The sequence below is a fragment of the Carassius carassius genome, chromosome 21 (genome assembly GCF_963082965.1).
Source record: "Carassius carassius chromosome 21, fCarCar2.1, whole genome shotgun sequence".
In the NCBI taxonomy this organism is placed as follows: domain Eukaryota; kingdom Metazoa; phylum Chordata; class Actinopteri; order Cypriniformes; family Cyprinidae; genus Carassius; species Carassius carassius.
This window is the reverse complement of record NC_081775.1, coordinates 16,777,705-16,800,051: the sequence shown is the minus strand read 5'-3', so window position 1 is coordinate 16,800,051 and position 22,347 is coordinate 16,777,705. Positions and strand designations below refer to the sequence as shown.

At 37.2% G+C, this 22,347-nt stretch overlaps 3 protein-coding genes across 3 annotated transcripts; all 3 read right to left on the bottom strand.

Moving 5' to 3' along the window:
• Positions 1-361: 361 nt before the first annotated feature.
• LOC132097155 (macrophage-expressed gene 1 protein-like) lies at positions 362-3,494 on the bottom strand. The gene is made up of 2 exons (XM_059502779.1): positions 3,048-3,494; positions 362-2,776 (listed from the first exon to the last, which is right to left on the bottom strand). The coding sequence occupies exons 1-2, from the start codon at positions 3,492-3,494 to the stop codon at positions 1,178-1,180; spliced, it is 2,046 nt and encodes a 681-aa protein (XP_059358762.1). The 3' UTR covers positions 362-1,177.
• Positions 3,495-12,049: 8,555 nt separating this feature from the next.
• Positions 12,050-15,104, bottom strand: LOC132097661 (macrophage-expressed gene 1 protein-like). The gene is made up of 2 exons (XM_059503524.1): positions 14,453-15,104; positions 12,050-13,987 (listed from the first exon to the last, which is right to left on the bottom strand). Exons 1-2 carry the CDS (start codon positions 14,903-14,905, stop codon positions 12,272-12,274), a joined length of 2,169 nt encoding a protein of 722 aa, XP_059359507.1. The 5' UTR covers positions 14,906-15,104; the 3' UTR covers positions 12,050-12,271.
• A 3,287-nt stretch (positions 15,105-18,391) lies between these two features.
• Positions 18,392-22,011, bottom strand: LOC132097660 (macrophage-expressed gene 1 protein-like). Its single transcript, XM_059503523.1, has 3 exons — positions 21,901-22,011; positions 20,775-21,369; positions 18,392-20,487 (listed from the first exon to the last, which is right to left on the bottom strand). Exons 2-3 carry the CDS (start codon positions 21,225-21,227, stop codon positions 18,847-18,849), a joined length of 2,094 nt encoding a protein of 697 aa, XP_059359506.1. The 5' UTR covers positions 21,228-21,369; positions 21,901-22,011; the 3' UTR covers positions 18,392-18,846.
• Positions 22,012-22,347: the final 336 nt, after the last annotated feature.

Genomic DNA, 22,347 nt, shown 5'->3' with positions numbered 1-22,347 from the left:
CAGAGGACGAGGACTATTTCCTGGGAGAGTAGCCTATAACAATGCCGTAACAATGCCGGTTTCTGTTTCTATGAAATGGGGCAGTTACAACTTTGCAAGGACAGTCTGGCGCTTCTGACTCACAGTCGGTAAGTACGTTTTCATATTTAAAGAATTTGCCACTTCATCAGTGTAAGGTTCAATCGCAAGTTTTGAGCAGTGTAGAGTAGTGCTTTTTGTTTGTTGTTTCTCCGATCACAAATGCAGACATGGTTTTATGTTTATGCAGCACGATAAAAGTGAAAAAGTGTGTAAAAAGACAGTATTAGTCATTATAATCCATAATTATGTCCCCACTTGATGCAAAAAAAATGCCTTGTTTATAATGGGTTTTATTGTTTTTGTCTCATCAGGACACAGCATCACAGTATGGTAAGGGGCGTAACATTTCCGTCACACACTTGAGGTATTCGGCCAATCAAAATGCACTGGATGGCTGGCCAATCAGCATACACCTCGCTTTTCAGAACAATGAGCTTTGTAAAAATCGACTGTTTCAGAAAGGTGGGGCATAGAGAAGCAACAATAATGTACATTATGTGGAAAATAATGTGGATTTTTTTTTACTTAAACCTCATAAACACATTGTATTAAACAAAATACACAACATAATGTTCTTTTTAGCAATGTCATATGACCACTTTAGGATGATGTTGTTGCATCTTAATTACTGAAAACATTTTACCAGCTTCATTTCAAAGCAACTTTATTTTTCAAAGTATCTAGACATATTTAAACAAATATACATTGCAGTAAACACAAACTGTTTTGCTAAAGTTGTGTAACCTTTACTGTTACACAGTTTATTTTATTATCATTTTATACTATTATATATTATAATATGCTTAAGCATAATTTAATGCATAGTCAATTGTAAAAGATCAAAGCTTAAAGTATGATTTCATTTGAAAAAAAAAAAGCCAATTAGCCAACATCACATTTGCATAGGCCACACTATTTGAATTCATGATTGGTTGATAAAAAAAATTACAATACTAAACAGAACAATAAAAAAACATTATGTTAATGCCCATTTCAAATAAGCATTTCTGTTCTGAACTATTAAATGGGATTTAGTTTCTATTTCTGGCAAAAATTTTGTTTGTTTACAGTTTTTGTTTTTGTTCCTTGAACAAGTTCAGAGCTCTGCAGAAGACATCCTTCTCCTTTTCATTATAAACACTGCGATCACAAGGACAACCAGAATCATTACACCAATGGCTACACCAGCTTTTTCTCCTCCAGACATCTGAGAAGAAGTTGATGCATCAAACTTTGGTGCTATTTGATTAATTTCACCAGGCTTTGCCAGTCTCCACATCTCAGTTTCTCCAACTCTCACCCAAGAACGATGACCTTCAGTCATTACAGCTACAGTGTTTGTCACAATCATGTCAAACAGTGGTGGTCTTGTGAATGGTGGGAGGCGGATAGGCTTTAACTCACCACTAGTGAACACTACGGACTGGACACAGTACAATATCTGACAGCCATCACTAACAGCAGCAAGATGTTGGCTGAACTGAGGTGGACAACAAGATAGATTCTTTGCAAGAGGGTTGCCAGATTGGCAGCTGAAGAAACCAGCAAAAGGCACAGAGAATCTTGTTCCAGCCTTATAATCAGTGCTCATACAAACCATCATGCCATTAGACAAAAAACGTTGGGTTAAGTAGTTTGGAGGACAGCTATTAGATTTGGTCAGTGGGTTTTGCATGCCTGGTCCAAACAAACCTCCAAAAAGATATCCAGAGAACTCAGGGATTTTCTGAGATGAGGAACACCAGTAAGTTTCAACCTTTGCACGATGGACACGGTAAGCATCACCACATGTTTGGTCACAACAAGTAGACAACCATAAGAAACCACAATTGTCACAGTCGCTGGAACACTCATAATTATTATAACCTCTTTCTATTGTTTCAGTGTGTAATAAGGTGGGATAGTAAAGTGGAGGGCAAGAATAATCACCAGTAGCAGGGTTTTTCTGTGCTGTCTTATCACAGATGGTATTTCCATCTGAAGTTAATGGAGTGCATTGTTGGTAAACGCCACCAAAGCTAAGATTGGTGACTGGACCCTCACAAGATGCATCATCTATATTTGCCTGAAAGTCAAAGTTTTTGGAATCTGGATTTACACAACCTGGAATGGTATTTACTTTATAGTATTGCTCTGCAGCCTTACGAACTGATAAAGCTATTTTATTTACTGTTGGTACTGGGAGGTCTGGGAATGTTGATGGATTCAGAAAATAGTGAATCGGCAGACCGGAGCGGTCAATAGCCACCAAATTATTAAGTGTACTCTCTTGCCACTTCTGCAGAGTGATGCCTGGGTAGAATAAAGCGCCTCCATGGCTCTCAGTTAAAGAATATGTAATGTTACCCTGATAACTTTGCAGTTTAGAATTTTCTTGGGATACTTCGCTTCTAATATCTAATTTAAGTTTGTCAAAAAAGTTTAAGCCTGCTGCTACAGAAACAGAAGACATATCTGACTGACCTTTTGAAAAAAAAGTCTTTTTTAAATAGTCCTCTTGCACCAAAATGGCACCAGCATCAACACTTGTGATGACATGGGTGCCATAATCAAGAATGAGTTTCTCTGACAGATATGTTGCTTGACGAGTTTGATTGTTTTCAATAGCATCTGCAATTTTCTTCGCCCGTTGAGCAAAGCGGGAGTCCAGAGTGAAGTCAGGATACGCCTTTACTGTGTACAGATGGTTACGGACCTGAAAGAAGTACAAGACATAGTTTTGTAAAAAAAAATAAAAAATAAAAAAAAATACATGGGAACATACAGCAAAGTTACATTGATAAAAATACCTAAAAATAAACTATTCAAAGTACTACAGGAGAACAATGTGACATTAAACATCTATATTGTAGGCTACCTAAAATACATATGTGATGAAGATTAAAGATTTTCAATATTAATATTCCTATTTTAATAAAGGAGAATACAGCAGCAATATGAATATAGTTACAGTAGTTTCTACAAACCTGAAGCTGTGTTGTTACAGAACCCTCTCTCACTTGGTGGGTTTTGATACGTCGGTTTTCTTCTGAGAATTTTCCATTGAGCACTGAAAGAAAGGAAGCATCTGCATTGATGGAGCTTGAAGTTGAGCTTTTTGGTTCCAGCCATGAAATGATGATCTCAGCGTTTGTTTCCACTCCGCTCACTTTCTGTGGAATGACAAAGACTTCATCTGGAATGAGATAGACTCCGTCTTCTGTGGTCTGACACTGGGAATAACTCAGATTCATCACCCGGCCCATGTCTATGTTGCGCAAGTTATCCCAGCCTCCTCCTGGTAGAACCTCCAGTGCTGGGAGAGATGATTTTTTATGACACTTACTGAGTCCATTACTGGGACGAATAATTGGATGAAAGTTGCAGACATTGATAAAACAGCACAGCATCAGGCAAAATGCTCTAGACTCCATGATCATCTGATGTGTCTGTGAAAATGCAGTTCTCTTTAGAATGAATGCCTTACAGTCACAAGGGGCGTGCACTTCAGGAAGCATTAAGTTTTCATATTAAGTGTCAGAAATGTAATCTTGAAACAGTTTAATGTTGTCATTATTTTGGAAGTTGGTTTATGAACCAAAAAAAAAATCTAATTAATGAGATACCGTAGAATTTAGTATGCAACATTAGACTAGATACTTATATATGAAATAACAGTTACAACACTATCCTACAACACCAGTGAAAGTAAAGTATTTAAACACATGAGACAATTGGGGGTGGATGAAATAGGATTTGTTTCTACAAATATATATTATGTAAACATGTAAATAACTTTGATACAGTATTGAGCATTTCCTGTACAAAATTGTTCACTGATTTGCATTAAGCTTGTACAGATAATGCAATTCTATGCATACACATAAATAGCTAAATATATATATATATAGGTACACACACAAATTAGGGTTGTCGATTTAAAATATTAACAAAATTAATTAATAAAATATATATATATATATATATTTAACGCTCTAGCCCCAGACCAACTTATTCACTTATTCACTTATGCCATCTTACATTTCAGCTGGCTTGCAGGAGCTGCCACCAACCACTGGCAGGTCAACTGTTATATGATATTGAATGAAGACAGAATTACCAATTCACAAGTCAAGAAGCCTTGTATTTATTTAGGCTCAATCAATTCAGTAAAACTGTTACAATGTTGTTCTATTTTCTATTTATTTATTTATTTATTTTTAAATTACTTTTTGAATATATTCATTTGCATTCACATACAACTGTTTGGTTATTGATCTATGGATAGGCCTATAATGCATTCCCTACTACTCTTGCGGCAAGAAAATGCATAAATATTTTTATTGTGAATATATTCTTATGAATCTATTCTTTTACATGGTATATATTGTTTAGGGAGTTTTATCCATATTTAAGTAGTCAAATGGTTGTGATCCCAACTGTGAGATTCTCTCTCTCTCTCTCTCTCTCTCTCTCTCCCTATATATATATCTAAAGATACAATATAGTATAACATCCTTTGGAGAGATTTAGGTCAAACCCCTCTGTGTGTGCTGCAGTGGCCTCTGGTGGTAAATTTTGTAGGTTGAGCTGAGCCACATTCAACCATTATTTTTTTCTCATAATCTTGGCAAAGATCAAAAGATCCTCCACATTTTCCTTATCCATACAAAATTAAACAAAATGGTTTCTTTCTTCTTGCAATTATTGGGTATACACATACATATGAGACATATATTTTTAGACTAACTTTACAACCTTGCCTTTTCCATTTCTACGGTCAGTGAGGCTTACCCGTTCAATGTGTGTGCTCCTGTCAAACGTCGGCGAGAGCCTCCTGGCCAGACAATTTTTACCTTTCCATTCTATGGTCGGTGAAGTTTACCCGTTCGATGCGTGTGCTCCCTTCCGGACGTCGGCCAGAGTCTCTCGGCCACACAACTTTACCTTTTCGTTCGACGGTAGGCAAGGCTTAGCCGTCTGATGCCATGAGTCTTGACATCCCGTCGAACGCTGTCTAAGCCCTCTCAGCTCTCCTCACATCTTTTCCCCCAGCCTGGCAAGGTTTACCCGTTTGATGTTCTGAGTATGATACCCCATCGGATGCCACGAGAGCCCTCCCAGTCGGGTTTTCCTTTTCTCTCTCCCCGCCCATCGAGGCTTACACCTCTAATGCGTGTGCTCCCATCAGACGTCGACGAGAGTTCTCCCATTTGGGTTCTATACTTGCCGCCTGCAAGCGAGTCTCATCCATCCAATACTGTGATTATTGATCTCCCATTAGATGTCACAAGAATCCTCCATGTCGGCCAGCCCAAAGCCTTTTTATCTGTCTTGATCTCCAGTCGGAGACTTCATGGGCCCTCTCGGTCAGCCATTTGCCCTTTGCACACTGATTAACAGGGACTTGTCAGCTAGTAGGGCCTATACGCCGACATCGTGACCTATTCCAGTCAAGGCAACTTGGCCCTCCTGGTCAGGCTATACAATCACGGTGCTCCTTCCCATCGGCTAGTAGGACTCACCATTCCAATGCTGTCAGCTCCCGTTGAGCATCCGCTGGAGCCCTTCCGACCGGGTGCCCCAAACCACATAGTCCAGTACCAGCAGCCGGTAGGGCCTATACCCTTCCAATGTATAAGTTGCTCCCACCGGAGTATGTAGGCTCTTCCGGCCTGCCAACCAGCTGACTTCTCAAAAATTAGCCCCTGCCAGTCCCCAGTGCTTATTTTGGGGGGCGTTCTTAGTCTGGCGGCTGTCCTTTGCTCAGTTGCTTTTTGGGGGTACTCTAGGTTCGGGCCATTCCCGAGCTCGGAGCCTTTCCTCGGACAGCTCGCCAAATACGCTTTCATCCTGTTATCTGAGCCAATCCAATTTTTTTTTGTTGAATATTATTGAGAGAGCAGCTATTAAACTTAAATGTGCTCATGTAAAAACATAATCCTGTCATGTTGTTTGTTTGTGCATCAACAATAATACACTCATACATGCCTAATGTACAATGTCTGTGTCACTGTAATTATCATTACCTTGATTACAGTCGTTATTCATCAAAACTGTGCAAGTGAGACACTGGTTTGCTTTATCCAGCCCCTAAAGACTAGTCCTGACTTTATCTTTGGCTGTTAAGAAGCATTGAAATAACTGACGTTTTCGGATTTAGATTTGAGGACACTGATTACCTACATTTTATGTAATACCTTGAATATACTCTTGAATGAGCAGATGGCTCATGACCTGTTACATGGGCCATTTTTCTGTTGTTCCAGAGCATAAATTAAAACATTAGGACATGTGGATGAAAAAATATAGGATATTCCTTTTTACTTGCAGTTGTATGCAAGACTATGGATATTGTGAAATGAAAATCATAGGCCTACTCATTAGCACATTGCATGGGAAAGTCAGAAGATTTTGAATATATAGAAACACTGTCATGTATTTATTTTAGTATATGCATTTTATGGAGGAAAATGGCAAAATTTACCATAAAAACAGTCCATGTAAATGCCTGAATTATAATTTTATAATTAAAGGTGCCATCTGTCATATCTGGCAAAAAAATCAAGTCATACTCCACATTCCATACCAGATGGGGGCAGTATGCCTCAATAAAGTGAATTGGTCTACTCCTAGAGTAACAAACGAGAAACGGCATAGTCTCTATGCTCCGCCCCTACCTTCACAACAACACTAGAGCATAGCCGAAGCCTATAAGACAGCGGTTCTCAATTGTAGTCCTCGCGCCCCACTGCTCTGCTCATTTTGAACGTTTCTCTTGCCGCTTCAGACATTTGTTTTATTCGAACATAAGTGCCCTGCGAAGTGGACATCACAGGATATTCAGCCATGATTCCAGTTCAAAGCGAACGTAGCTATATGTTCCAATCAAAGTGCATTGAAGTGTGCAAGACGTGAATTTAAATTGTATCGATTTACAGAGGTATATGATGTCACAGTTGTCCATGTTTAAAGACGCTGCACAGCACAAATCAGTGAATGAATGTTTCGATGTGAGGTAAACTTCAACAGATTTCCCCTGCTCAGAGAGTAGGGAGCAATGAACATTTGAAAAACAGTTCATGCACGGAGTTAATTTCTAACGAGCTGATTATCTGAATCAGGTGTGTTAACAAAGAGAAACGTGCAAAATATGCAGAGCAGTGGGGCGCGAGGACTGGAATTGAAAACCGCTGCTATAAGAGGACGTTTTGCCTCCAGAGGAACATTGGGTGATGTCAAGTGATTTTGAAACATGACATCTTCAAGCTACTCCCCTTCACCTTTACCAGTGAATATGTTCATATTCGTTTTGTTCATATTACATTGAGTTGTAAATACACATTATTGGAATTAAATTAATTTGACAGACAGCATTCTGTCAACATCATTGGTCAACATCAGACAGCTGATGTTGACCAAGCTAGCGCCAACCAACGTAACCAGAGCTGCCAACTCTCACAAGCATTCACCGTGAGACACAAGCAATTGAGTCGATTGGGGATTGAGGAACTTAAACCTAAGCTCCAGAAGTGTGTGTTTTTTCAGTGCGAGGTGAAGTATTTAGGACATGTTGTGTCATCTCAAGGTGTCACTACGGATCCAAGCAAGGTGGAGGTAGTGGCCCATCTATGTTTGCCCAACTTAGCAATTGTGAATTATTTGTGCGTTTGTAAGCTATTTTTTATTCAGTGTTTTCATAAAAGCCTTATTTTTTATTTTAATTTTAATTTTTTTTATATAGATACTATTATTTAACATTTTAATAAAACTGTAATTGAACAATTAAACCGAACCACAGCAAACAAATAAATAAAGACAAAAGTCTTAACATTAAGACACTTTAGTCTTTAATGTAGGTTGGCATTCAGAAATAGGCTATCAGATGGCTCAGCTCGGATGTGCTGATGCAACTTCTCCTCTCTGTGATTATTTGTTCTGTTTTTGAGAAGACTTTCTCTGAGAGGACCGATGTTGCAACAATGCAGTTTCTTCCTACCTTAACTAACATGCTTGCATTTAAATCTGGCTCCCTGTCTGTTGCTCTGTGTAGGCTACCTGCCCTTAACCACTACACTCGCTATCTTCGGAGCGTCTGTCCCCCTTGCTTCTTTCACATATGGTATGATCCTAGTCTGTCCTCCCCAAGTGGCAACCTCCCACTCTCTTGTGTGAAGCCACCAGGCAAGTGACTATGCCGCGTTTCCACCGCAGGAATTTTACCCAGGAACTAGGGACTTTGGCCTGGTACTTGGTGTGTTTCCACCGCAGGAACCAGGAGCTAAATAAAGTTCCGGGTAAAAAAATGCCCCTCAGAAAGTACCTGCTGGCGAGGTAGTACTTTTTCAAAGTTCCAGAACTTTCGGGGGCGGGACTTGGCCGCTAAACATCCTGTTTGTTCGGATCATTTTCATAATATTACTGTTATTGTGTCATGAAATGTAATTTTAAAAGTATTTCAGGTGAGAATGTAGTTGTTTAAAACTCAAATCTGTGGTTTATTTATAAAGACAGCGCCTATTTAAAAATGTGTTTCGCCGATCTCGGAGACGGTGAGCTCCACACGATCAGCGGGAGCTCAGTCCTCATGTATCCGCCGAGAGCAGCCTCCCCTCAGCTAGACCTTCTGATGTGTGCCGCTGGCTTTGATGTCTCTTTAGTGGTTAAACATAAAATATCATTCATTTTGGGTAAATCTAACAGGTTATCTTTGGTCTGTATTCAATTTATCTATATGTTAAAATGAAAATAAAAAAGGCAAATGTAAATAATATTTTGTTTCATTGTAATGGCTGTATATATACACATATCCCTGAACTTAGTACATTTCTGCACCTGTTATTATGTTTAAATGAAAACGAAAGGAGGCAGTGGTATTTGATATCATAATTTGTTTTATTGTAAAAATGCAGAGAGGAAAATTGCAGTAGCCATGGTCAGCTGACTGAAGTTATCAAGTACGCTGCTGTTTGCAGAATTACCGGATTTGCATCGTTGCGGACAACACACTCCCGAGTCAAATGCACAAAGTCTGAACTACCGAGGATGCATATCCAAAATCAGCGTACTTTGTATTGAGAAACATGCGCAGACCTACGTCATCAGTCTATTTGCCTAATCTTCCCGGTACTTTACACCTCGGTGGAAACGCAGAAAGCAACAGGTCGGGGGGGAAAAAAGATCCTGGGGAAAAAAGTTCCTGGTACAAATGTTCCGGGTAATTTCGGTGGAAACGCGGCATTAAACTAAAAATTTGTCAGCTGGCCGCTAGAGGCTGGCTGCAAAAGGGAGTCAATCCCATAGACTCCCTATGTTAAAATGCCCAACTTTACAGCAGAAAAATACATGTTTACAGCCTGGTTAAAAAAAATTATTTTGGTCTTTATAGCTAATTTTGTAGGGTGGGGCGGGGGTTATAACTCATCTGTTTAAACATTTATATTAAGCCTTAAAGTTCTGCATAACTGCATAACCTGCATGGCCACTTGAGTGACAGGAGGATTGCCACTGCTGTCACCTCCGTCGAGCTAGGTGGCCGTGGTTTCAGCAACCAGCTCCCACCTCTTTGCCCATTTTCGATTATCCAGGAGTGACGTGCGATGATACGCTGCCAAGATTGCGACGGTCGGCTCCACCAACTTTGAGCTTCAAAAACGCTCTTTAGAAATCTACGGGTGATGTCATGGACACAAGGTCCATGTTTTTATACAGTCTAAGGTCCTCCCATGTGATTAGCCGTGTGTTTATTTGTTTTCTGTTTGTTTTTTTACGAAAAAATGCATAGAAATAAGGTTTTTATAAAAACACTAAATAAAAAATTGCTTACCAACACACAAACCATTCACTTTTGCTAAATTGGACTAAAATAGAAGGTTCCGGCTGAAGATTCAGCTCTCCCCGATGGGAGTCGGCTCTTCTCATTCGCTACAAAAAAATGGCTCTTAGATGAATAACGATGATGAAAAGATGAAAATCTTAACGTTCGCTTATTTCAGTTAGCAGAAAAACTAAACTTTACTTTTCTGTAAAATGTAAGTTACTTTTACTCAAGGATGGCGTGTTTGATTATAAAATTCAGAGATGTGGTGTTTTTTTTTTTGAAGAACTAGAAAACTGTGAATGATTTACAAAGCGGGCATTCAAATGAAGCTATGTAGTCTAACTTGCTGTGTACAAAGTTGATGGTTTAAATCAGGGATAGGCAACTCCGGTCCTGGAGTATAAAAATTAGGTTAGCTAGTGTGTGCAATACGTGTTAATAAGCAATAATAATTATTATTATTATAACAATAATATTTTGATGTTTAACAATATTTGTTTTATAAATTTTAGCCTATTTTTTGTGGGGTCATACAATGTAGCCTATTACATCCACTGTTCATTTCTACTCTCTTGTTTTGGTTGCCCTCTGTTTGAAAACTTGTTCTGAAAGAACTTAAAGGATTACTCCACCTCAAAATTTTAATTTTGTCATTGTCATTAAATATCAAACCCGTAAAAGCTTAGTTCATCTTCGGAACACAGTTTAAGATATTTTGTTTGAAAACTGGGAGGCTTGGGACTGTCCCATAGACTGCCAAGTAATCCCTTTATAAATCCAGTGAGGGGACGATTGTGCGTACATGCATCTCCACACCTTCTTCTCCCCAAAATAACCATATTTGAAGCTTACAACGCCTAGTTTTATGATGCATAATCTCATCTGCATATAATTTCCATGCATATTCCCATCCACGTGACACCATGTTTAAGAGATCGTCAGAGGTACAAGACGTTAAATACATTTTTTTTTATTGCCAAAATCATCCACTATGTTTTAGAATAAATATATAAAAAAATCCATAAAAACAAAAAGGTATAATTCTCAGATAAATAGCCTGTTTTAGAACATACTGTAGTTGACCTCATTCTTTCCCACTGGCCAAACAATATTTCAGTTGTTTTAAACAATTCAAATCAAATGAAATGTTTGCAGTTTTTCTGAAAAGGTGAAGATCTTTTATCTATTTTTAGTGGAAACAGAGTCTGTTGCAGTGTAGATACAATTGTCTGATTCGGTGCCTCAATGACAAAGTATTTTAAAAAAGGAAATATGCCAATCTTACTGTTTTTATTTTTCTAGCTGAATCCTTCGAATACAGTGGTATTTTTTATAATGTTGTGAAGATGCCTTGATGCCATCAACACCTCCTTGCAGCTGCAGTTGTACAGTAAGCTATTGTCATTGGACCTATTCAAACAAGACATTGGACCGTTCGACCACCGTCTCCAGCATTGTCCGACCTAATATCGAAGTAAGTGCACATCAATGATCATTGTTCTTGCAAAAAATAAAAATATAAAAACATGAGATCTGCAGTTTATTTTTAATATTATCATAGCACTCCTTGCTGTCAATAAAACATAGCATGCCACAGGAAAAGTGATAAAGCTCATACACTACAAATATGTCTAAATTCATATCATTTTGGCTTAACTTCTGTGTAATAACTTTATGTAGGCTAATTTTAGTACTTATTTCCATTAATGAGAGTAGAATATTTAATGGGAATGTCTATATCAAAATGAAAACAGTTTAAAATCCTTGTTTACTTCATTACTTTTCTCACTCCAGGAAAAAAAGTGTGAACACACAGTCAAGGGCATCCGTATGGAGCACACATATTTACACCAAGTTTATTTTTTAAAAATCCAGATACATGTGTGGAAAGCAGCGTACGCACATTTCTATGCCCATTTTGTGCATTTGCAACGTTTATACATGAGGGCCCAGGATTTTATGTCCTTTTAATTAAATAAATCAGGTTCCTGATTGTACTGCATGTTTAAGTTAATGACATTTTTTCAGCATATCTTTAAGAACTCTTTATTAGTGACAAAAAATAAAAAAGACGTACACATATGTCAGTAAAATAAGACAGTAGAAAATCATATATATATATATATATATATATATATATATATATATATATATATATATATATATATATATATATATATAAATTTATTCCAATGCTTGGATTGTTAGTTTTAATAGTTTAAAATTTTAATTTAAAAAGTTGCCTTTAAAGAATGGTTACTGATTGATATCACTACTAGTCTAACTGCTGTAAATGTTACTGCTGCTGCCAACTATTTCTGTCTAATTATATTCATTATAACATTATAAATCATAACTGTAAATCTCTGAACAGTCATCTTAAAAAGATTTTTATGATAGTAAGGGTTGAGTGGGGTTTTCATTTGAATTCTCATTCGGTTGTTCTCTCTGAATCTCTATAATGCTCTCGTTTTCACCCTCACTATGAATCTCTTCGTACCCTTGTATCAAACTGGTGGCAGAAAACCTCTTTCTCCTTTTCATGAACACTGCTCCTGCAATAACAAGAGCAACCAGGACCATTACCCCAATGGCTACACCAGCTTTTTCTCCTCCAGACATTTGAGAAGATGATGTGTCAAACATTGATGCCATTTGATTAATTTCACCAGCCTTTGCCAGTCTCCACATCTTAGTTTCTCCAACTCTCACCCAAGAACGATCACCTTCTGTCATTACAGCTACAGTGTTTGTTGCAATCATGCTGACCATGGGTGGTCTTGTGAATGGTGGGAGGCGGATAGGCATTAACTGGCCACCAGTGAACACACCGGACTGGACACAGTACAATATCTGACAGCCATCACTAACGGCAGCAAGATGTTGGCTAAACTGAGGTGGACAGCGAGATTGACCCTTTGCAAGAGGGTTGCCAGATTGGCAGCTGAAGAAACCAGCAAAAGGCACAGAGAATCTTGTTCCGGCCTCATAATCATTGCTCATACAAACCATCATGCCATTAGACAAAAAGTGTTGGGGAAAGTAGTTTGGAGGACAGCTATTAGATTTGGTCAGTGGGTTTTGCATTCCTGGTCTAAAAAGACCTCCAAAAAGATATCCAGAGTACTCGGGGGCTTTCTGAGTTGATGAACACCAGTAAGTTTCAACATTTGCACGACGGACACGGTAAGCATCACCACATGTTTGGTCACAACAAGTAGACAACCATAAGAAACCACATTCGCGACAGTGGCTGTGGCATTCATAATGATTATAACCTCGTTCTACTGTCTCAGAGCGTAACAGGGTGGTGGTGTACTGCTGAGGACAAGAATAATCACCAGTAGCTGGGTTTTTCTGTGCTGTTTCATCACAAATAGCATTTCCATCTGATGTCAGAGGAGTGCATCGTTGGTAAACGCCACCAAAGCTAAGATTGGTGACTGGACCCTCGCAAGATGCATCATCTACATTTGCTTGAAAGTTGAAATTTTTGGAATCTGGATTTACACAACCTGGAATAGTATTTACTTTATAGTATTGCTCTGCAGCATCACGAACTGATGAAGCTATTTTATTTACTGTTGGTACTGGGAGGTCTGGGAATGTTGATGGATTCAGAAAATAGTGAATCGGCAGACCGGAGCGGTCAATAGCCACCAAATTATTAAGTGTACTCTCTTGCCACTTCTGCAATGTGATGCCTGGGTAGAATAAAGCACCTCCATGGCTCTGAATTAACGAATATGTGATATTACCCTGATAACCACTGGTTTGAGAGGTTCCCTGAGATGTATTGCCACCGATATCAAATTTAACCTTGTCAAAAAAGTTAACTCCTGCGGATGCAGAAACAGAAGACGTGTCTGACTGACTGTTAGATATGTAAGACATTTTTAAATAGTCCTCTTGCACCAAAGTGGCACCAGCATCAACACTTGTGATGACATGGGTGCCATAATCAAGAATGAGTTTCTCTGACAGATATGTTGCTTGACGAGTTTGATTGTTTTCAATAGCATCTGCGATTTCTTCAGCCTGTCGAGCAAAGCGGGAGTCCAGAGTGAAGTCAGGATACGCCTTTACTGTGTACAGATGGTTACGGACCTGAGAAACAATTTTTTGTTAAGATGAGAAAATTAACCAAGAACTATCAGCATTGCAATTGAAAATATTCCATCTTTTGTTTTAAATGATAATTGTTTTTTTTTTTTACATTTTTATTTTTAAATTAAAAATAAAAAAATAAATGTATGCATTTAGCAGACGCTTTTATCCAAAGCGACTTACAGTGCATTCAGGCTATCAATTTTTACCTATCATGTGTTCCCGGGGAATCGAACCAATTGAGCTACAGGAACAGATTATTATATAGATTATTATATTAGATGCTCATAAAATAAGCATTATTTATTTTGATAGAAGAATTTGTATTTTATGTTGCCACAGTGTAGCTAATTCAAAATTAAATTTTTACTAATTTAGGAATATAAAAAAAAAATCTGTATTCATCCTGCTTGTCTATATAGTGCATAGAACTCTCAATATTAATTTTTTTACTTTAGTACCTACTTGAACTCGGGCCGTTACAGAGCTGTCTTTCACTTGGTGGGTTTTCATACGTTGGTTTTCTATGGAGAATTTTGCATTGAGCACTGAAAAAAAGGAAGCATCTGCATTGATGGAGCTTGAAGTTGAACTTTTTTGTTCCAGCCATGACATGATGATCTCAGAGTTTGTTTCCACTCCGCTCACTTTCTGTGGAATGACAAAGACTTCATCTGGAATGAGATAGACTCCGTCTTCTGTGGTCTGACACTGGGAATAACTCAGATTCATCACCCGGCCCATGTCTATGTTGCGCAGGTTATCCCAGCCTCCTCCTGGTAGAACCTCCAGCGCTGATAAACTTGAGTTTTTGCGGCACAAACGAAGTCCATTAGTGGGACGAATGTTGAGAGGATGAAGGTTGCAGACATTGATAAAACAGCAGAGCATCAGCAGACAGAAGGCTCTTGACTTCATGATCAACAGATGCGTGTTTCACACTACTTTGCAGCGATGTGACCTACAATAATCATATCTGGAAGATTTAAGAATTTGGTAAGTTCCTCAATAAAGCCACTTCTGTTTCACATCCTTCAGAAAATAAAGTCATGAGACAATGAACTTCCTCTTCATAGACTGGCTACCTTGGAGTCACAGACAGATGAAAGAACCTTCAACCTATTTTTTAACCTTCAGTTGAAGGACAGTTTAATAAACCTAATGAAACAAATATTTTTGTTGTGCATTATGGACTATTTTTTGGTAAATTTATCTATACAATTCCCCTCATTTTCTGGGCCTTCATAATGTCCTGTGTTTTTTTTTCAACCATTCACTTTTAAACAAGAGGAAATGAGATGGTTTGCTGCTTCTTGATTTAGAGCATGGTATTCACAGGCCTTTTCAAATCCTCTTCAGCATTAGAAACATTCAGGAATTGCTGTGGGTATAAATGAAATGCCTCCAGCAGGTTTCGTTTTCATCATCACTTTTTATCACGTGGTAGCACAGTTTTATGCTTATGTACTTAGATACAGTAATGCATATATAGTGAGCAGGATATGATGTTGTTAACTTTACAATCTACTGTATTTCCACAACATTGGAACCATTTAGCTTTGAGCTTTGTATTCTGTGTATTTAGCTAAGAATACGATATGTGAGGTTTACATTCTCTGAATGTACATTTTTCAAGGCCGTAATTTATTAAATTATGCAGCAGAAGTTATTAGTTGAAGGGTCCAAAAAGTACTTCTGAATGATTAAAGCCACTTTAAAAGAACAACTTAAAAAACTGGGTTAAACTGATAAAGAACCAGGAGATATAGCAACTTTATTTATTTAGGGAAAATATACTTTTAAACCACTCTGATCTGCCTATTCAATGACATACTGTTCTCAGTTCAAGCTCAGTCTAACAGTTGTCAAATGAATATTGACAGGGGAGGTATGTTGGATGAAACCATGAAAATGAGCCCTACTGCTGTTTAGACATCACGACTGGCTCCTTTCTCATAAGAGAATGCACAAAAAGATCCATGACCATGCTGTATATAGGCAGTTAACAAATATGTATTTCTTCAGACAGATGCTGTAGCACCCAAAAACCTCCTCACCTGTAGAGAATGATTAAAACAAACCAAAATACACACATTGTGATGGACAGATTCACAATGACCAAACACTGCTCTTAGTGTAACCGTTATGTGGCTGTTTCTGACTCAGCAAATCATTTATTTATTTATTTATTTATTTATGCATGCCTTGTTTTATTATTTGTGGCCAAATGATGTTGAAAAGACATCAAATTGACATCAACTGACATCAAAAACAGATCAAATATTCAAATCAAACTGATGTCAAAAACTACATGATGTTGATTTGATGTAAATTGAATATCAAAAATATTGACCTACATATATTTTAAAGGGATACTCCACCCCAAAATGAAAATATTGTCATAAATCACTTACCCTCATGTCGTTCCAAACCCGTAAAAGCTTAGTTCATCTTCAGAACACAATTTAAGATTTTTTGGATGAAACCCGGGAGGCTTGTGACTGTCCCATTGAATGCCAAGTCCAGAAATGTTGAAAAGCATCGTCAGAATAGTTCATCTGCCATCAGTGGTTCAATCCTAATGTTATGAAGTGACAAGAATACTTTTTGTACGAGAAGAAAACAAAAATATCTTAAATTGTGTTCCGAAGACGAACAAACTTTTACAGGTTTAGAACGACATGAGGGTAAGTGATTAATGACACAGTTTTCATTTTGGGGTGGAGTAATCCTTTAAACCAATTTAAGTGTGGAATGAAGTTATTATTAATATAACTTATTATTTTCACCCAATTACCACTGAAAAAAATGCCATCCAAATATTGATCAAGGCTTGACTAATATTTGATGGGTTTTTAGTAAAAGTACAAATATTCCATGTAAGCTCAGTATGTGCATGAAGATAGCATGCACAAAAATCATGACTCTTTTTTTTACAATTCTGATTAAGTAATAATAATTAAAAAAAAAACAGTTGTACAGATAATTCTTCTGATAATTGTCTTGGTCTTCTTGGCTTAAGGTGCACTCATACTACACTTTTTAACTTAACATATACATATACATGCATATAAATGTTTAAAAAAAAAAGCGGAAACACAAGCACGTGCGAGAAGCAATTTCATCTTCCTCTTTGTGCCACAGTTAATGTTTAATGAGCTAGAAGTCTGTACAGCAAAACGTTAACCGATGGAGGAACAAATATCACCACTCGACTCAAAAAACATTGAAACTTCAAGGCTGCATGGTTTTTGCAATGTTGTGGGAATATGAAATATTATGTTTTTCATATTTTGAATATGTTATTATAATGTATTATTTATAACAAACAGAATCCCTCGAATATGATAGCATAAGTTTATGATATTCACTGCAGAATCCAAAGTGTTTAAACTCTATTGTGTAGACTACTTCCTCAATAATTTGCACACCCTTGACACACCATCCTTTTATATGAATGCAACCATAAGCACAATACAAGCACACGTGATGTTTTGTCTTTGATGGTGTACCAAAGTTAAAGTATGTAGAAATGAACTTTAACTTAAAGTCTGTAGACTCAGCAAACTTTATTACGATGGTTATGAAATTGTTATACTATTACCGTAGTTTCTTTAATTCCTTGGCCAAAGTTTGACTCTAAAATGTAACAAGTTTAAAATATCCTTCGTACATTAACAGTGTGCTTTTAAGAGAAGTTTGTTTGGCTAGCTTGCATTTTAGCCATAGCTATTATTTAATTAATAGCTATATACCATAGTTATATGTACTCATAAAACAAACAAAAAGAAACACATTAAAAAAATAAATAAACTAAATGAAATTCCCAAGGTTCAAATATAATAAATCTGTTCCAGGTTGCACCACAGCATGAATACATTTTGCAGATTAATGTTTATTATTTTACCGTTTAATACTACTTTTTGATATACTTATACTGTTATTACTGTGCCATTTTCAATTACAGTTAATGGTATTGTAGTCTGTAAATAAACAGATGAAAGATGTGATAGTAAATGTATCTATTTGTGGTCAAAGAGAATAAAGTACTCAAAAGTATTACTTATAATAAGTTATAATTTGGTTAGGAAAAACCAAGTCTGCCAAATTGATTAATGTAAATACATTTGCCCATTTATAGACATTTTATCCAATGTGCCTTGTTGTATTACTCAAGTTATACATCTTTTCAATGCATGCATTCCTTGGGAAATATTAATCACAAGAATTTGCTTTAATTTATATAGTTTAAGGTAATTTAAAATATTTAAGTAACAATTTCATACAATAATTTTTATTTCTACTCAAATAAACATTTTTGTTACTGTTAATTATTTTAGACTGTTCCAAGTAAAACTGTCTAATGTATTTAACAGTTGCTTTAAGTTCAGACATATTAAGTGTCTAATTATGCACAAACTTTATACAATGTTGATATTTAAGAAACAAATGAAGTCAAATCTAAACTGAAGGAATGCTATATCACTTAAAGCTTTATATATAACACCATCTAGTGGAATAACCTGTATAAAGCTTGTGCGTAATTACAGTCACTTTACACTACACAACTCTCCCAATCAGGCTCAAGCTGAATCATTTTTTAAAAATGTATTTAGTTAACAATTATTTGTTTAATTTTTTGTCACAACGTCAACAAAAACAAAATATTTCAGAAGTTATTCAAATACTTGTTAGCTGTAAGACAAATGTAAAAATGTACTTTTAGTTACATGCTTACTGACTGAGACCACTACTAGTATAACTACTGTAACTGTTACTGCTGCTGCCAACTTTTTCTATGCCTAATCATATTCATTATAACATTATACATCTCCAAACAGTCATCTTTCAAAAAATAATTATGATAGTTCCTCGGTATGAATCTCTTCATACCCTCTCCTTAACCTAATGGCAGAAAACCTCTTTCTACTTTTCATGAACACTGCTCCTGCAATAACAAGAGCAACCAGGACCATTACCCCAATGGCTACACCAGCTTTTTCTCCTCCAGACATTTGAGAAGATGATGTGTCAAACATTGATGCCATTGGATTAATTTCACCAGGCTTTGCCAGTCTCCACATCTTAGTTTCTCCAACTCTCACCCAAGAACGATCACCTTCTGTCATTACAGCTACAGTGTTTGTTGCAATCATGCTGACCATGGGTGGTCTTGTGAATGGTGGGAGGCGGATAGGCATTAACTGGCCACCAGTGAACACACCGGACTGGACACAGTACAATATCTGACAGCCATCACTAACGGCAGCAAGATGTTGGCTAAACTGAGGTGGACAGCGAGATTGACCCTTTGCAAGAGGGTTGCCAGATTGGCAGCTGAAGAAACCAGCAAAAGGCACAGAGAATCTTGTTCCGGCCTCATAATCATTGCTCATACAAACCATCATGCCATTAGACAAAAAGTGTTGGGGAAAGTAGTTTGGAGGACAGCTATTAGATTTGGTCAGTGGGTTTTGCATTCCTGGTCTAAATAGACCTCCAAAAAGATATCCAGAGTACTCGGGGGCTTTCTGAGTTGAGGAACACCAGTAAGTTTCAACTTTTGCACGACGGACATGGTAAGCATCACCACATGTTTGGTCACAACAAGTAGACAACCATAAGAAACCACATTTGCGACAGTGGCTGTGGCATTCATAATGATTATAACCTTGTTCTACTGTCTCAGAGCGTAACAGGGTGGTGGTGTACTGCTGAGGACAAGAATAATCACCAGTAGCTGGGTTTTTCTGTGCTGTTTCATCACAAATAGCATTTCCATCTGATGTCAGAGGAGTGCATCGTTGGTAAACGCCACCAAAGCTAAGATTGGTGACTGGACCCTCGCAAGATGCATCATCTACATTTGCTTGAAAGTTGAAATTTGGAGAATCTGGATTTATACACCCTGGAATTGTATTTACTTTATAGTATTGCTCTGCAGCATCACGAACTGATGAAGCTATTTTATTTACTGTTGGTACTGGGAGGTCTGGGAATGTTGATGGATTTAGAAAATAGTGAATCGGCAGACCGGAGCGGTCAATAGCCACCAAATTATTAAGTGTACTCTCTTGCCACTTCTGCAGAGTGATGCCTGGGTAGAATAAAGTGCCTCCGTGGCTCTCAGTTAACGAATATGTGATATTACCCTGATAACCACTGGTTTGAGAGGTTCCATGGGATGTACTGGAACCAATATCAAACCGAACTTTGTTAAAAAAGTTAACTCCTGCGGATGCAGAAACAGAAGACGTGTCTGACTGACTGTTAGATATGTAAGACATTTTTAAATAGTCCTCTTGCACCAAAGTGGCACCAGCATCAACACTTGTGATGACATGGGTGCCATAATCAAGAATAAGTTTCTCTGACAGATATGTTGCTTGACGAGTTTGATTGTTTTCAATAGCATCTGCGATTTCTTCAGCCTGTCGAGCAAAGCGGGAGTCCAGAGTGAAGTCAGGATACGCCTTTACTGTGTACAGATGGTTACGGACCTGAGAAACAATTTTTTGATAATATGAAAAAAAGAACCAAACATTTACAATAATTGCATTTTACAATGTTCCATAAAATGTTGGTAATTATTTGTTTGTGTATTTATTTGTATTTTGAAGCTCACAAAAGCTGATGAAAAAAATAATAATTGTATGATTATATTTTGGTATTAGAACTGGTGTTTAAATTTTATGTTGCTATAGTCCTTAGAAGTACTTAAATTCTGCATTCACCCTGCTTGTCCATAGAGCTCTGAACAAGCTTCTTTTTTTACTTTTGTACATACTTGCACTCGTGCTGTCACAGAGCTGTCTTTCACTTGGTGAGTTTTCATACGCTGGCTTTCGGTGGAAAATTTGGCATTGAGCAGCGAAAAGAAGGAAACCTCTGCATTGATTGATTTAGAAGAAAAGCTATTTTGTTCCAGCCATGACATGATGATCTCAGAGTTTGTTTCCACTCCGCTCACTTTCTGTGGAATGACAAAGACTTCATCTGGAATGAGATAGACTCCGTCTTCTGTGGTCTGACACTGGGAATAACTCAGATTCATCACCCGGCCCATGTCTATGTTGCGCAGGTTATCCCAGCCTCCTCCTGGTAGAACCTCCAGCGCTGATAAACTTGAGTTTTTGCGGCACAAACGAAGTCCATTACTGGGACGAATGTTGAGAGGATGAAGGTTGCAGACATTGATAAAACAGCAGAGCATCAGCAGACAGAAGGCTCTCGACTCCATGATCACCAGATGAGTGTTTCACACTACTTTGCAGTAATGTGGATTGGCTACCTCAGAGACACAAACAGACAAAAGAACCTTCAGCCTGTGTTTTAACATTCAGTTCCCAGGGAGATCTTGTCTTTCCCAAAAACCTTGTCACCTGTGGAAAAAAACTCAGTTACACATAAATACACACATAGTGATAGATGGTGCTGATATTTTTTTTCAAAATGACAAAAAACTGATCTTATTATAACAGCTATACTGTTTCTGTTTCAGCAAGTCTTACACACAAGTATGTTTAATATATTTATTGTAATTTTTGCCTTGTTTTTTTCTTTTTTTTTCTTTGATTTTAAGGCTTAATTTAGGCAGGATGTAGATAGCATTATAAAGAGCCTTGCTATTTGCCTGCTGTACATGTACAGTGAGCTGGCAGTGGGCATGAACCTTTTTCACCATAAAGATAACACATTTTATAGAAACATTTTTTAAATTCAGTTTTTTCATTTTTTAAAACCTTTTTCTTTCCAGTGTTCCTAAACTTTTAATAATCTTTGTGTTTCTAGTACTTTTAAACACCCTTTAAAAGTACAAAATTCAATGTAATCTCAGTATGTGGTTAAAAAATTGTATGCACAATAATTATACTTTTTAAATGCTGTTTAAGTAATAAAAACAATAGTCTTACAGATAGTTCTTCTGAAGATTGTCTTGGTCTTCTTGAATTAAGGTGCAGTCACAATACACTTTTTAACTTCTGTTCTAACACACACACTTATATATGGAAGAAAGCGGAAACAAAAAACACGTGCAAGCACCAAAGTTAATGTTTCATTATGTACAATCTGTACAGCATAACAAATAAAGGCTGAAACCTCTTGACTCCACCTCTTGACTCCAAATGAATATAAGTTCAAGGCTGCATGGTTTGCAAGTGAAACAGATATTATATTTTAGTATTTTTTATGTGTTATTATATGTAATTTATTAATTATAACAAACAGAGTCTCTAGACCATTATATCATATGTTTATATTATTATGAGTATCATATGTTTATAACAGAGTCCAAAATGCTTTGTACTTACAGTAACACCTCTTCACTAATTTCCACACCCTGACTTCCTTTTATATAC